Here is a 14,243-nt window from a genome sequence, read left to right as displayed (position 1 = left end):
CCAGTTTCAGCTTTCTACTTATGGCCAGCCAATTTTCCCAGCACCATTTATTAAATGGGGGTTTAATCTTATTGCCTTCGGACTCTTATGATAAATTGTCTCCTTGCATGTTCTGTTACTTTGAATGGTCATCCCAACTTCATTGGGGTTTCATCTGTGGATATCCTGTTCAGTCTGAGTTAACATGCAACAATCTAGAAATTCTGTTTCCTTCTGGCAATTGCCCTAGAAATACTTTTCATATTAAGTTCACAGGATTCTCAGACCACACAAGTAGTATAAATTTGAATCCCAAACTGGTGAGAAGGTGGGTCTATGGTGACAAATTCCCAGGAATGACTTTTATTCTCTGTACCTTGAGTCCAAGCTAACACAAGTACTAGAGGGTGGATTTTTGTTTTAATCCTTTCATTGAGGGTGAATGTCTTTAAAGGTCCTGGCTTTGTATGTGGATCTCAATCCAACTTCTCACCTTGTAGGGGGCCTAAGACTTTACCTCTAGTGTCCTGGTGTGACCTTTAAAATCCGAGCATACTGGTTACAGAGACCAGGGACTGTCTCTACGCTCAGGCAGTCACAAAGCATAAACCACACACCATACTGTTGTTAAATTTCCTCTTTAGGGCTCCGCCAGGCTGGAGTGCAATGGCACCGTCTCAGCTCACTGCAACCTCCATCTCCCACGTTCAAGCGATTCTCCTGCCTCAGCCTCCCAAATAGCTGGGATTACAGTCACGCGCCACCATGCCCAGCTAATTTTTATATTTTTAGAAGAGATGGGTTTTCACCATGTAGGCCAGGCTAGTCTCAGACTCCTGACCTCAAGTGATCCGCCTGCCTCAGCCTCCCAAAGTGCTGGGATTACAGGCGTGAGCCACCACGCCCGGTAGAACCTTGATCTTTTAAATGTGGATTTTGGATATTTCTATTACCTGTAAGGAGAGAGGTGGGGAAGATGAAGGTAGAAGGGAATACTGAATAAATAATTCCTGTGTACTAGCTCTCAATACATGAGATGTTTGATAACAGATATACAAAACAAGTCATGTTAATAGATGAGAAATTAAAGCTCAGAAAGGTTAAATAATTTCACTAAGGTCACCATGTACTATTACACCCGAATTCACAGTTGAAATTAACTAGACAAATCCATTTTCATTCTGGACATGGTGGTGTATGCCTGTAGTCCCAACTATTTGGGGGGCTGAGGTGAGAGGATTGCTTGTGCCTGGGAATTCATGTACAGCCTGGACAACATAGCGAGAAACTGTTTCTAAAAATAAATAGGCTGGGTGCAGTGGCTCACGCCTGTAATCCCAGCACTTTGGGAAGTGGAGGCAGGTGGATCACTTGAGGTCAGGAGTTCAAGACCAGCCTGGCAAACATGGCGAAACCCCATCTCTACTAAAAAAACAAAAAATTAGCTGGGTGTGGTGGTGCATGCCTGCAGTCCCAGTTACTTGGGAGGCTGGGGCAGAAGAATAGCTTGAACCCAGGAAGCAGAGGTTGTGGTGAGCTGAGATCATGTCACTGCACTCCAGCCTGGGCAACAGAGTGAGACTCCATCTTAAAAATAAATAACTTTGGGAGGCTGAGGTGGGAGGATCACGAGGTCAGGAGATTGAGACCATCCTGGATAATAACACGGTGAAACCCCATCTCTACTAAAAATACAAAAAGTTAGCCAGGCATGGTGGCACGCATGTGTAGTCCCAGCTACACGGAAGGCTGAGGCAGGAAAATCGCTTGAACCTGGGAGGCGGAGGTTACAGTGAGCTGAGATTGTGCCACTGCACTCCAGCCTGGGCGAAAGAGAGAGACTCCATCTCAAAAAATAAATTAAAAAAGTTAACAAATAATCAATTTTCTTCCCTCTACACCAGAGGTCAGCAAACTTATTCTGTTAAAGGCCAAAGAGTAAATAGTTTAGGCCTCATAAGCCATATGGTATTGGCTGCAACTATTCAGTTTTACTGTTGTATCATTAAAGCAGCCACTGAAAAGTATAAACAAACGACCATGACTGTGTTCCTGTAAAACTTTAAGGACGTTGATATTTGAATGTCATATAATTTTCACATGTAACAACACTATTATTACTTGGATCTTTTCCCCAACTATATAAAAATATAAAACCCATTGCTAATGCATGGGTCTTGCAAAAACAGCCTGGAGTTGACCTATGGGCCGTGGTTTGCTGACCCCTATCATACACTGTAACACCTCCTTGGAAGTACACCTCTCTAATGCCTTTGTTCCAAACAATACTGGGTTAGGAAAGACATGGAAAAAGGAAAATGAGACACATTATTTTTTGTGCTCTATAGGTGATTGAGGGGTTGCTGCTACATAGCTCCCTCAATTTGTGCCGTAGCAGCATGTAGTTAAGATCCTTATTCTAACATTGAATGTCTCTTCTGTGGCTTATCCTAACCTTAAAATTGTAAGTTCATTTAAGTAAGGGTTTTTTCTTTTCTTTCTTTTTTTTTTTTAAAGGCAGGGTGTCACTCTGTCACCCAGGCTGGAGTGCAGTGGTACAACCACGGCGCATTGCAGCCTCGACCTCCCAGGCTCAAGAGATCCTCCCACCCCAACCTCCCAAGTAGCTGGGACTACAAGTGTACACCACTATGCCTAGCTCATCTTTTTTTCTTTTTTTTTTGGGGGGACGGAGTCTCGCTCTGTTGCCCAGGTTGGAGTGTAGTGGCCGGATCTCAGCTCACTGCAAGCTCCGCCTCCCGGGTTTACGCCATTCTCCTGCCTCAGCCTCCCGAGTAGCTGGGACTACAGGCGCCCGCCACCTACCCGGCTAGTTTTTTGTATTTTTTTTTTAGTAGAGACGGGGTTTCACCGTGTTAGCCAGGATGGTCTCGATCTCCTGACCTCGTGATCCACCCGTCTCGGCCTCCCAAAGTGCTGGGATTACAGGCTTGAGTCACGGCGCCCAGCCTTTTTTTTTTTTTTTTTTTTTAAAGATATGGGTGGGGGAGGTCTTGCTATGTTGCCCTGGCTGGTCTTGAACTCCTGGACTTAAGCAATCTGCCTGCCTCAGCCTCCCAGAGTGTTGGGATTACAGGTGTGAGCCACTGAATTATCTTATTGTAAAATTTCCTTTAATGCTTAATAGTTGATGTTTAGTAAGTGCTAACTAAATATTCACTGATAAACATTAATCAGATGCTGCCAAATATTGTCTTTATTCACAGATGATAGTCAATGGGCACAACATATAAGCAGTTACAATGAAATGAGAAGCAATATAGCAGTCGGGCTATATGCATGATTTAACGACAAAATTATCACTTTTAATTTAGTATAAGGGACAATTTAAAAAGCATTTCTTGGCCCTATCATTTCTGTTCCAGTAGTTAGTGTTTGTGTGTGAATACTAAGTTTGACATTCCTTTCTCCCATAGAACCACTTTGGTGATTTGGATGGTGGCCACTACACTGCTTTCTGCAAGAATTCATTCACCCAGGCCTGGTATAGCTTTGATGACACACGAGTCAGTGAGATTCCAGATACTTCGGTTCAAAATGCTACGGCATATCTCCTGTTCTATAGCTGCCAGCCCTTTTCCATACCAATACAAAAGCATTAAGAGCCAGAAAAATGGTGTTTCCTGAACACTGCAAAACAAGCAATCAGCATCTGGTGGTGGAATTTTGCTTGGTCATTAAACTCGTAGAACTTACTTGCATTATTAACATTTTTATGCCTTGTGGGCATGTTATACAACCTTTTATCTTAAGATAAGTCTGTCATCCAGAAGATGGGTCCTGGTTCACTTAAAAAGGCAGTGTGAATATAATACAGTGCTAATGGATGGACGCCTTCAAAACACTGCAGATTATATAGTGAGTTCAGGTTTCAAAATTCAGCGTTTATCAGAAAATATCTCTTAATTATATATATATTCAACAAATTATTTTCCAAAGATACTTATGAAGCTAAACAAAAATAATTTTTGTTCAAATGGCTCTGTGAGTTTAAGAATATGATTTGAATATATCTGATACAGTAATTTAGCCAAGAAGTGGTCTCTTAGACTAACTGAAAAACATGAAAAGTTGTCAGCTTCACAATTTGAACCCGATCCTTTCATCTTCTCCCTGAGAGCCTGCTAATGGTGGTATCTATCTTTCTGAAGCACTTTTAGAATCTTATTTTTGTATGGAGTGTTTTACTGACTACATAGGTAGCAACTGAGTCCCTCGGTTAAATAAGTTATAAGCTCCTTTAACCCTCTTAATACATCACTCTGTAAAGATGTCATTTACAATGCAGTTCACTTTGCAATCATGCCTGACTCCCAGCATTTTTACTTTAATATTTAGAATGAATATTCTCAATATATGAGAATACTAGTCTTGAAAGAATGACTCTGGGTGTTGTTATAGAGCACGTGTGTATATAAAATCTATGGTTTTACTGTCCCATATTTGATAATACAATATTAAAGACAGAACACCCACAGGGTTGTAAATTATTTTTCTCATTAAGATTTTAATGTAGCTGTAAATGAAATTTTCATTTTAAAAAAATTAAAGTTTCCATTTTATTTTTTTAGAATAAAGATTTAGTGCACAAATACAGCCCAAAGCCAACAGAAAAATTGCTTTGCCCTGTCATTTCCCTAAGAAAGCACTGAAGTTACTCAAAATAGGCTGAAAGAAAAAAAGCAATCCTCTGAGTTCTAGGTTTCACAAAAGGACGTGTTAAACTATGTACATCGATCTGATGTGCAAGTATGCAATAAATATGTACACATACATTCCTATCTGCTTTACATCATTCTAGAGTATTCATAGTATATCAAGATGGGATTTAGAAATGTGAAAAGGCCGTAACAGTGAAAAGGAAAAAAAAAAAGATACAATGGTTTTTAGACCAGTAGAATAATAATGCTTAGCTAGTTAATTATTTTAACTTTGGAGCAGACTAAAAAAGTTGTTTTGAAATAAATGGTACCTGTAAGTGATGCTTACTGCAATACTTGTTAAATGTTATTTGTCAGCACTGACCGGAATTACATACTGCTAGTAACACAGCTCCCACTGTCCTAGAATTCCTCTAATCGGTCAGCTATAGCTACCATTATCTTGATAAGCATTTCAAGAATTGTGTTGCTGAGCCTTTTAAAAGACAACTAGTTTATAACCTATGTCTCCTTATGTGGCTACATCAGTTACTCGTGGTCCCAGTGAAGTATAAAAGAGGATATAAGCTGCTGAAGATTTCACAGAAGAAACGGAGATATCAGAAACTTCATGATCATCAAACTTAAACCACCGTTGTCTTGCTGCATTTTTACAATAGGCTGTGTAGTGGCCTCCATCCAGTCCGCCGTAGTGATTCTGTGCCAAACAAGATAGAAAAATCAATTCAATTTAAATTGTTTAAAATATGCCAATAGTTTCAAAGCTTTATGTTATTCTTACTCTTCCATGAGGTAGGAAACCACTTGAAACTTTTTTTTTTTGAACTTGCTTTGAAACAAAAAGTCTTCAGTTCAAAGAGATACTTACTGAAACAGAAAACAAATTATATTTCTTCAAATTGTTCTTTGGACCAATAACATACTGTGACAAGTCAAGGTTTTCTAATGGGAAGTCCACAGATGTCTGTAATTTTGTTTCCACCTGCCATCGTAGGAAAACTGCAGAACAAAACATTACAATTACACTGACAGAGGAAGATACCGGGATGAATCCTCATTCATTAACATCCAGATTTTTAGCCACGACCATAAAATCCATTTCAAATACAAAGACTTGGAATTTTAGTAGTAGAGGAACCTGTTAAAGACATCTGGCTTCATTTCCATTTTACAAACAAGAAAACAGGCACAAGGATATTTAATTATGTGCCTAAGGTCAAACAGCAAGAATGATAGAGGTAGGACTATACTCTGGTCCAGTTACAACTGCTACATGAGTCTTCTACGAAGGTAACACCCACATGTTTATAATGCTGATCACCACGAAAGAAAGAATGAGAGCTGCTCTTGAGTCAAGCTTGTACTTCAGAGGAAACTAGAGCCAGGAATTGACAGTAGGGAGACTACTGACTAAAATAATGCCATTCAATCCATTATTCTGGCATATTCTGCTCCTTTAAACATTAAAACAATGATATCTTAGTTGGTGTAATATGGTTATTTCAGAATTTTCTAACTTTTCAACATTAAAAATTGTAACAAATGTGTAATCACTTACAGCATGTTTATACTTCCACAATCCTCAAATAGGACAATGGAAAAAACTAGCTTTTGTTAGAAAAATTTACACAAGAGAAATCTGAACATGTAAATGTTGAAATTAACATAAGGAACTAAGAATCTCAATACAAGATAACACATTTTAACAGAAATGCTTTTTTTGACAAAATTACAGCTCTCAATAAAGTGCAACTTCCTTTGTTTTTCAAAAAAACTCAAAGTTCTCGAGTTACATGGATTATGTGAAGACCAAAGAATCAGCAAAAGATCTGGTTTGTGTTTTAGAACTCTTGTCATTATTCCTTCTATTATAGGACTAGATCTGTTCCATCAATTGGAAAAATCTGGACAAAATTATCTCTGCACTTAATGGCATCATTAACATATTTTATTGTTAAAATACTTTAAAAATTATAAATTTCATTTAACACATAACTAAGTCTGTTATGCTTTAGTCTGCTGTTTGAATGTTACATTTCATGTGCTAATTTGTGTTTGAATTATACTGTAACTAACATTTTTATACATTTTCACTTGATGCTTTGTAATTTAAAATTATATCTGAAATGCAATAATTTATTTTATAGAAACTGAGTCATAGGGAATTACATGAAATGGTGGTATTGTCATTTTGCTCTGGTACTGACAACACTGAGGTGAACTAACAGTCTCATTTCTGCTTTATTTCCCTAGATCTACTGTAACCAGATAATTGTCCTTTGTTATGTACCCATGGCAGGCAGTACAACAAGTATAAACACACATGACTTAAAATTCCTTCATTTAATTTCACTGAACAGGAAGAAAAACTTTCCCCTTTACCGTTTCAGATGCACTAAAAGTACAGGTGGTAACTTCCAGATTTCTATCTTTTTTAGAGAATCCCGTCGAGCTCTGCAATGACTGCAGTAAAATCTGTTGTTATCTGTGAGTTTTTCTTCTTTGGAAAATAATCTAAGGCAATCCTGGCAGAAAAAAACAAGTAGCAGATACTCGTTAATTCGTTTCTTCAATACTGTAAGAGAGCACCTATTTAGTTAGTCATTCTGCAGGCACCAGTGATTCAACACCAATCTACACAAAAGAGTTCCTGCCTTCCCAAAGCTTGTGATCTAGTGAGGAGCACAGACAAGTGAACAATGACAGCACAGTGTGTGGTGAGTGCTACCTACAGTGTGTTGTGATAGGACCCAGGAAAGCCCCTAACCTGGTCCATCAGGGAAAACCTGTTGGAAGAAATGACATTCTGGAGGTACTTTAAAACTAAAGGTATCAACAAGCTTTTAGATAAGAAACATTGTTGATACATGGAAAACAGGAATTTATTTGATATCCCCATGTAAAGCAAATGCTTATGAAAAGTATGCCTAAGTTAGTCAACAGACAACTCTCCAAATTAACTTTTAAAACTTTTTAAAAACATTAACAATCCTGAAAGAATATTTAATAAAGGTATCTTTAAAAAAGAAATTTCTAATTCTTTCTAATCTACATAGGCCTAATTATAAAACAGAATTTATATTGAGTTTTGCCGATAAAATTTTTTTTTTTTTAAAGACAGAATCTCGCTGTGTTGCCCAGGCTGGAGTGCAGTGGTGCGATCTTGGCTCACTGCAAGCTCCACTTCCCAGGTTCATGCCATTCTCCTGCCTCGGCCTCCCAAGTAGCTGGGACTACAGGCGCCCACCAACACACCCGACTAATTTTTTGTAGAGACGGGGTTTCACCATGTTAGCCAGGATGATCTTGATCTCCTGACCTCGTGATCCGCCCGCCTTGGCCTCCCAAAGTGCTAGGATTACAGGCGTGAGCAACGGCGCCTGGCCGAGTTTTACTGATAAAATGTTTATAAGGGTAAAGACCAGAAATAAATTGAATAATATACATCTCTATATCCATAAAAACAGCATTTTTATCCAATACATCATTTTCTATCTTAAACTTACCTGTAATGTACATTTACTTGTGGATGCTAGCGGCAGAGACAAATACATGAAGGCCTCAAATGTCCTAGACTTTTTGTGACAGGTGAGGCACTGTACTGTAGATTTGAATTGACCCTGAAAAAGTGCAACAATAATAGACTCATTGAGCTGCTTGTGTTTCTGCCAGGCATGTTCTGCAGCTTTAAAGTCATCAAGATGTTCATTATTTTCTTCTTTATATCTCTTCCGATTATCAGCCTGGAAATAAGATTATTTAAGCTCTATATTAATATCTCAAAGACAACATTTAAATACAAACACTTTGCAGATTTACAAACACCTGTAGTTCTCATAAAGGAGTTCTGATCTCATTGAGTGTGGCAAAAAATAATTCTAGCCAAGAACACCGAAAAAACCCACTTTATCAGAAGAATGTGACTTGTTGAAATTTCCCAAATTTTTATTTAAAAAGCTGAAAAGGGCCAGATGTGGTTCATGCCTATAATCCCAGCATTCTGGGAGGCCAAGGCAGGAGGACTGTTCAGGGCCAGGAGTTTGAGACCAGCTTGTGCAACACAGTGAGACCCCCATCTCTACTAAAAAAAAGCTAAAAAGTTTAGTTTTGAGAAAAGATATCTCATATATAGCTGGGAACTAGGGCTACAACTAGACGGATATAATTTTGTTGCCCTAGCCTCATTTTTTCTATATACACACACACACACACACACACACACACACACACAATTTTTGTGTAGGTATATATATATATATCTGTTCAGTGGTTAAGAATGGTGACCCCAAAAGTATGTGAGATAAAGTGCTAAAAAGAAGCTGTAGTACAGAAATGGAGGGTGGTCATTGATGTATACATACATGCCTTTATAACTAGTAACATGACTCATTTGGTTACATGGATTCTTTTTTTTGAGAAAGAGTCTCACTCTGTCACCCAGGCTGGAGTGCAGTGGTCACTGCAATCTCGGCTCACTGCAACTTCCGCCTCCCAGGTTCAAGTGATTCTCCTGACTCAGCCTCCTGAATAGAACACAGGCGCATGCCACCATGCCCAGCCAAATTTTGTATTTTTAGTAGAGATGAGGTTTTGCCATGTTGGCCAGGCTGGTCTCAAACTCCTGACCTCAGGTGATCCACCAGCCTTGGCCTCCCAAAGTGCTGGGATTACAGGCATGAGCCACTGTGCCCAGTCGAGTAATTCTTATTTTAGAAGGATGTATAAGAATAAAGGCATGTTCCACTTTCAGCAAGGGACTAGGAAAAAGAAAAGAGTAAGGATACGGACAATAACATATACATATTATATATGTGAAATTATATGAATATACAGTAAAAATGCTGAAACTCATCTTTTATAAGATTATTTGTTTATGATTTTACTTTCACATACATGTGGGTCACAAACTCCACAAACATTTGCAAATTTCTCAGCAATACTGCTTGCTAACTAGTAAATGCCAGCTGTACATGCTTCAAACACTGCACTTACCAGTGTTTCATAATTCTCTCCCACAGCCACTGTTTGAGTGAACAAGCGCTGGGCTATCACCAACTAGAATTTTAAATTGCTATTAAATAATAAAAATACAGCACTACTGAGCAACCCTAAAGAGTCTCTGCAACTTAGAAAAATCAAATTTCTTACTTTATTTAGATCTTCATGGAGACCATCCATTAGGAACAGAAGCAATTCTTGTGAATCTTGCTGACTGTATCCTGCAAACTGGTCATTGATCTTCCCAATGGTGATTTTAAAGTCTTTTGGACTGATATATCTATACTGTCCTGTCCACAGGGCTTTCATGATTATACCAAATTCTTCTGCCACTTCACCTTTATGCCCCAACAAATTTGACCTGTGCAAATAAAAGTTACAAAAGACAATAGGAAGTTTAAAAGTTCAGCAAGGTACAGTGGATTCTTGATGTCAACATGAAATTATTCACATACTGTAGCCCTATACCAAAATGCTTGCTTATTCACAGGTTTACCACCAGATTCACTTCAAAGATTCCAAAATTCAGGTGTTGCCAATGTGACAGGATGAAGAGATGGGGCCTTTACAGAGGTGCTAAGGCCATGAGGGCTCCCCTCCCTGGAGAACAGGATTAGGTGCCGTTATTAAGGAGCTTGACAGGAGGAGGTTGTCCTCTCGCCCTTCCACCTTCTACCATGTGAGGATGCAGCAAAAAAGCTCACCAGATGCCGGCACCTAGATGATGGCCTTCCCAGTCAAGAACTAAGAGAAAATAAATTTCTGTACTTTACAAATTACCTAGTCTCAGGTGTTTTGTTATAGCAGCAGAAAACTAATGGACTAAGACAGTAAATATAGTTAGATCATCCTTTTAGCATTCTAATACTTTAGAATTATAAAGCATTATTTAGGATTACAATGCAAAAAGTATGACATTTATTTACCTGTTAATATCATCCTGATAACAGTTTCGGTTGAAATAATCAGCCAAATGTGGAGCATTACATAGGCACTGCAATATTGAGTTCATATAACAAGTATTTCCTAAATTACGAAGTCCAGTAAGAGCTGGTCCAGAACCTCCAAAAACAGGATTGAGGTTCCGAATCTGAGAAGCAGAAAGCCTTGAGATCTCAGCTTTAGGATAACATGTTGGCCTGAGGAAGAAAAAAAGGATACAAGATGTCTTAAAATGCTGAGTATATGAAATTAGGGTTCTATACTATAAATGGCGGCCAACTGTAGCACCTGTACCACAGGCATCTTGTAAACAGTTGATATGTTAACTCATAAGATGCTGGGCCTTCCAAGACATTTGATATTTAGGTTAACATTAGTCATATGACTAAGGTCTCCCCATGAAACACATACCTTCAACCTCTGAATGTGGATCATGGTTCTTAGAGACACCATGAGATAGATTATCTCGCTTCTCATGAACTAGGAGCTCTAGTAGAGAAGGCTCTTTTAAACTCCTTTAAATGATCCTTGGAAGTTTGGCATTATCAAATGTTTGAACTCACCCAGAATGCCAAACAAGGAAAAATTAAAAAAAAAACAACAACAAAAAACCGTGGCCAGGTGTGGTGGCTCATGCTTGTAATCCCAGCACTGTGGGAGGCCGAGGTGAGCGGATCACCTGAGGTTGGGCATTCGAGACCACCCTGACCAACATGGAGAAACCCCATCTCTGCTAAAAATACAAAATTAGCCGGGTGTTGTGGCACATGCCTGTAATCCCAGCTACTCGGAAGCCTGAGGCAGGAGAATGGCTTGAACCTGGGAGGCGGAGCTTGTGGTGAGCTGGAGCTAGTGCCATCGCACTCCAGCCTGGGCAACAAGAGTGAAACTCTCTCTCAAAAAATAAATAAATAAAAAAAATACCGTGGAGTAGATATCAAGGGAAGCAGAGGTTATTTGGATACTATTACTTAAATTTTAGAGTGTTGACTATCCACGGACAGCTAGTCAAAAAATACAGTTCCAGCTGGGCGTGACGGCTCACATCTATAATCCCACCACTTTTGGGAGGCCGAGGAGGGCAGATCACCTGAGGTCAGGAGTTTGAGACCAGCCTGGCCAACATGGTGAAACCCTGTCTCTACAAAAATACAAAAGTAGCTGGGCGTGGTGGTGGATGCCTGTAGTCCCAGCTACTCAGGAGGCTGAGGCAGGAGAATCGCTTGAGGAGGCAGAGGTTGCAGTGAACTGAGATCATGCCACTGTACTTTAGCCTGGGTGACAGGGTGAGATTCCGTCTCAAAAAAAAAAAAAAAAAAAAAAAAAATTCCTTAGTTGCACTAATCACGTTTCAAAGTAGCCACAAACCATAGTGGACAGTACAGACAGAACATTTCTATCACCACAGAAAGATCTGCTGGACAGTGCTGGGGCAGAGAATGCCCTCTAGACCTCTGTAATAGGTGTTTTTTATTTATATGTGGAACTACTAGAAGTGCTGAAGCATAAGGAAAATCTTAACTGATAGGTCTTTTCTTTTTTAATCAATCCTTAATGTTCTTCCACCCCTAAAAGTAATACTGAGGACAGATTAAACTATATTTCAATCAGCTCTTCTTTACATGCACTCAGGTGCATGTACTCGTGTGCTTTTCTGTTCAATATACATAAATACATGAACAGCAAAAGATAGTCCTTAAAACACTATCAAATTAACACACTTTACTAAGAATGATGATTCAAGAAGAAATTAAATCTCACTAGTTATTATAATGAACCCTAAAATCTATAACAAGATTAACAGAATTTTAAAAGCTCCTTCGAATACCTAGCAGGGTAAGTTCTCAGGAGGAAAAAATTTCAACTTTCTTAGGATGTGTTACTAAGGAGGCTTAAAAGACAGCCTAATTAAAATTCCTTCGCAAATACAAATGTATAATAAATGGGGAAAACCCATTTATTTATACTTCCACCTATTTCCCCCCTCCTCCCAAGAAAGTAAAGATTAGAAGTGGTACACAGACTTTAAAATCATCTCCTCATAGCCCTATCAGTCATAAGCTAAGAGGATTCCAAAAGGGACAAAGCCAGAAGTATAGCTAAATAAAACACTATTTTGGGAAACTTAACCTACTGGTCACTATTTGTAAACAGAATAGCAAAATACAATGAAGGAAAAGGAACAGAATAAGGATTAGAGGCTGATATACTAAAGTGCTTGTTATTTTAATACTGTAGGAAAACTTCACTCACATTATTGGCTAAGGGAAAAAAAAGTTTGGAACTTGAGTGCTACAACAAGGCAAGCTCAATAAACCTGAAAATTATGGTCCTCAAAGGGAGATTCAGGGACCACAGGAGGTCTATGAAAATGTGAAGGTACTCTGGCATGAGGCTGTAAAACATAACAATGATTTTATATCTACATTAACACTTAAAATAATCCTCTCTGGTATGATATTAACTGAGCACTTGGGAGAAAACCAACAACATTTTCTCTATTCATTTGTTTTATTCTGTGGTAAATAATAATGGCTGGTATAGCCATCCACAGAAATTTCCAACTCCCTGACACTAACATGCTGATAGATTCAGAGTAGAAATTTTGAAATACAGCACATTATTTTAGTTCTAGGAATTAAGATACACATACTTGTTTTCCCGATTAACCGTTGGAGTTACTGTTGGCTTCCTTTTCTCTTCCTCCTGAATAGCCTGGGTTATATCTGGGGAGGAGTAGGAGCGCTTCAGTTTGGAAGGTTCCCTATCCCGCTCAGCAGGAATCTGTGGCTTGGCTTTATGAGTTGGAGGGGTGGAAGGAGGTGCAGATGAAGGAGCCATTTCCGGTGGGTACATATGAACAGTGTTGGTGGGTGAATGATAATAACGAAAGGTTCCAGTGATTGGGTCAAGAAACTTAGATGGAAAAGAAAAAACAGAAACAGGTCAAAAAACAAAATAAGCATTATATAAACAAATTACTCCAAAGTATTCTGCTAAATTTACTTCTGGATTAAAATAATTTGAATAAAATGGTGATAAACTTCAAAATAAATTAAGGTTTTAAAGTAATACACCATTTCTAAATGATAAATGCCAGAATGCTCATATATTGTAGCCAGCATCTCAGGTTGGGTATTGAGAAATCTCATAATGGAGAAATGGAATTGACTCTGCATTACAGAAGATGTAAAATAAACAAATTTTAAAACATTTTTTAGGAACGCAGTGACTATTTCATTGCTAATTCTGACTTTTACCTTGGCCCAGCCTGAAGGCAGTCCTGGTACGATCCTTCCCATTTCTTCACTTCGTGCTCTTGTCAAAGGTTCTCGTTGAGCCTAATTAAAAAAAAAAAAAAAAAAAATCTGATTTTTCAATTAAATTTTGTCATATAAAAACTTCAGCTACTTGTACCAAAGAATCGAAAAACCTTGCCTTGGCTGCCCTTCATATTTTAAAAGACAGATTGAGAGATGAAAAAAATTTATCTTTTTCTCAAAGTCCAAACATGACTCTACCAAGGTGTAGAGGAGTATGTCTTAAGCCTGTAATGAGAGCAGGTGGCGAGGTGGAGGTAGATGGCCTTCTGTGGTAGTTCATGGGGAGGAAGACAGTAGATCCAAGCAAATAAGAAAGGCC

At 38.6% G+C, this 14,243-nt stretch overlaps 2 protein-coding genes across 8 annotated transcripts in view; one reads left to right on the top strand and one right to left on the bottom strand.

The window, feature by feature from the left end:
* USP50 (ubiquitin specific peptidase 50) overlaps window positions 1–10,394 on the top strand; it is a 70,128-nt gene extending 59,734 nt beyond the window's left edge. For 6 of the 7 annotated variants that reach the window (XM_017896197.1, XM_017896201.1, XM_017896200.1 and 3 more), the window contains exon 7: window positions 3,417–4,860. In XM_017896197.1, the coding sequence (XP_017751686.1) occupies window positions 3,417–3,602 (186 nt within the window). In that variant the 3' untranslated portion in view covers window positions 3,603–4,860. Of the gene's footprint in view, window positions 1–3,416; window positions 4,861–10,149 lie in introns of those variants that run through there. The other variant, XM_017896199.1, reaches the window with a different exon arrangement.
* Window positions 3,179–14,243, bottom strand: part of USP8 (ubiquitin specific peptidase 8) — an 84,637-nt gene continuing 73,572 nt past the window's right edge. The window contains 8 exon segments of the mRNA XM_017896203.1: window positions 3,179–5,358; window positions 5,530–5,636; window positions 5,639–5,660; window position 6,872; window positions 7,044–7,186; window positions 8,168–8,404; window positions 9,810–10,020; window positions 10,586–10,798. Of these exon segments, the coding sequence (XP_017751692.1) occupies window positions 5,173–5,358; window positions 5,530–5,636; window positions 5,639–5,660; window position 6,872; window positions 7,044–7,186; window positions 8,168–8,404; window positions 9,810–10,020; window positions 10,586–10,798 (1,120 nt within the window). The 3' untranslated portion in view covers window positions 3,179–5,172.

Source organism: Rhinopithecus bieti, unplaced genomic scaffold, assembly GCF_001698545.2.
Source record: "Rhinopithecus bieti isolate Rb0 unplaced genomic scaffold, ASM169854v2 scaffold_27781, whole genome shotgun sequence".
Lineage (NCBI taxonomy): Eukaryota > Metazoa > Chordata > Mammalia > Primates > Cercopithecidae > Rhinopithecus > Rhinopithecus bieti.
Note: the sequence above shows the minus strand (reverse complement) of the source record. Positions and strands in the feature narration are given on the sequence as shown.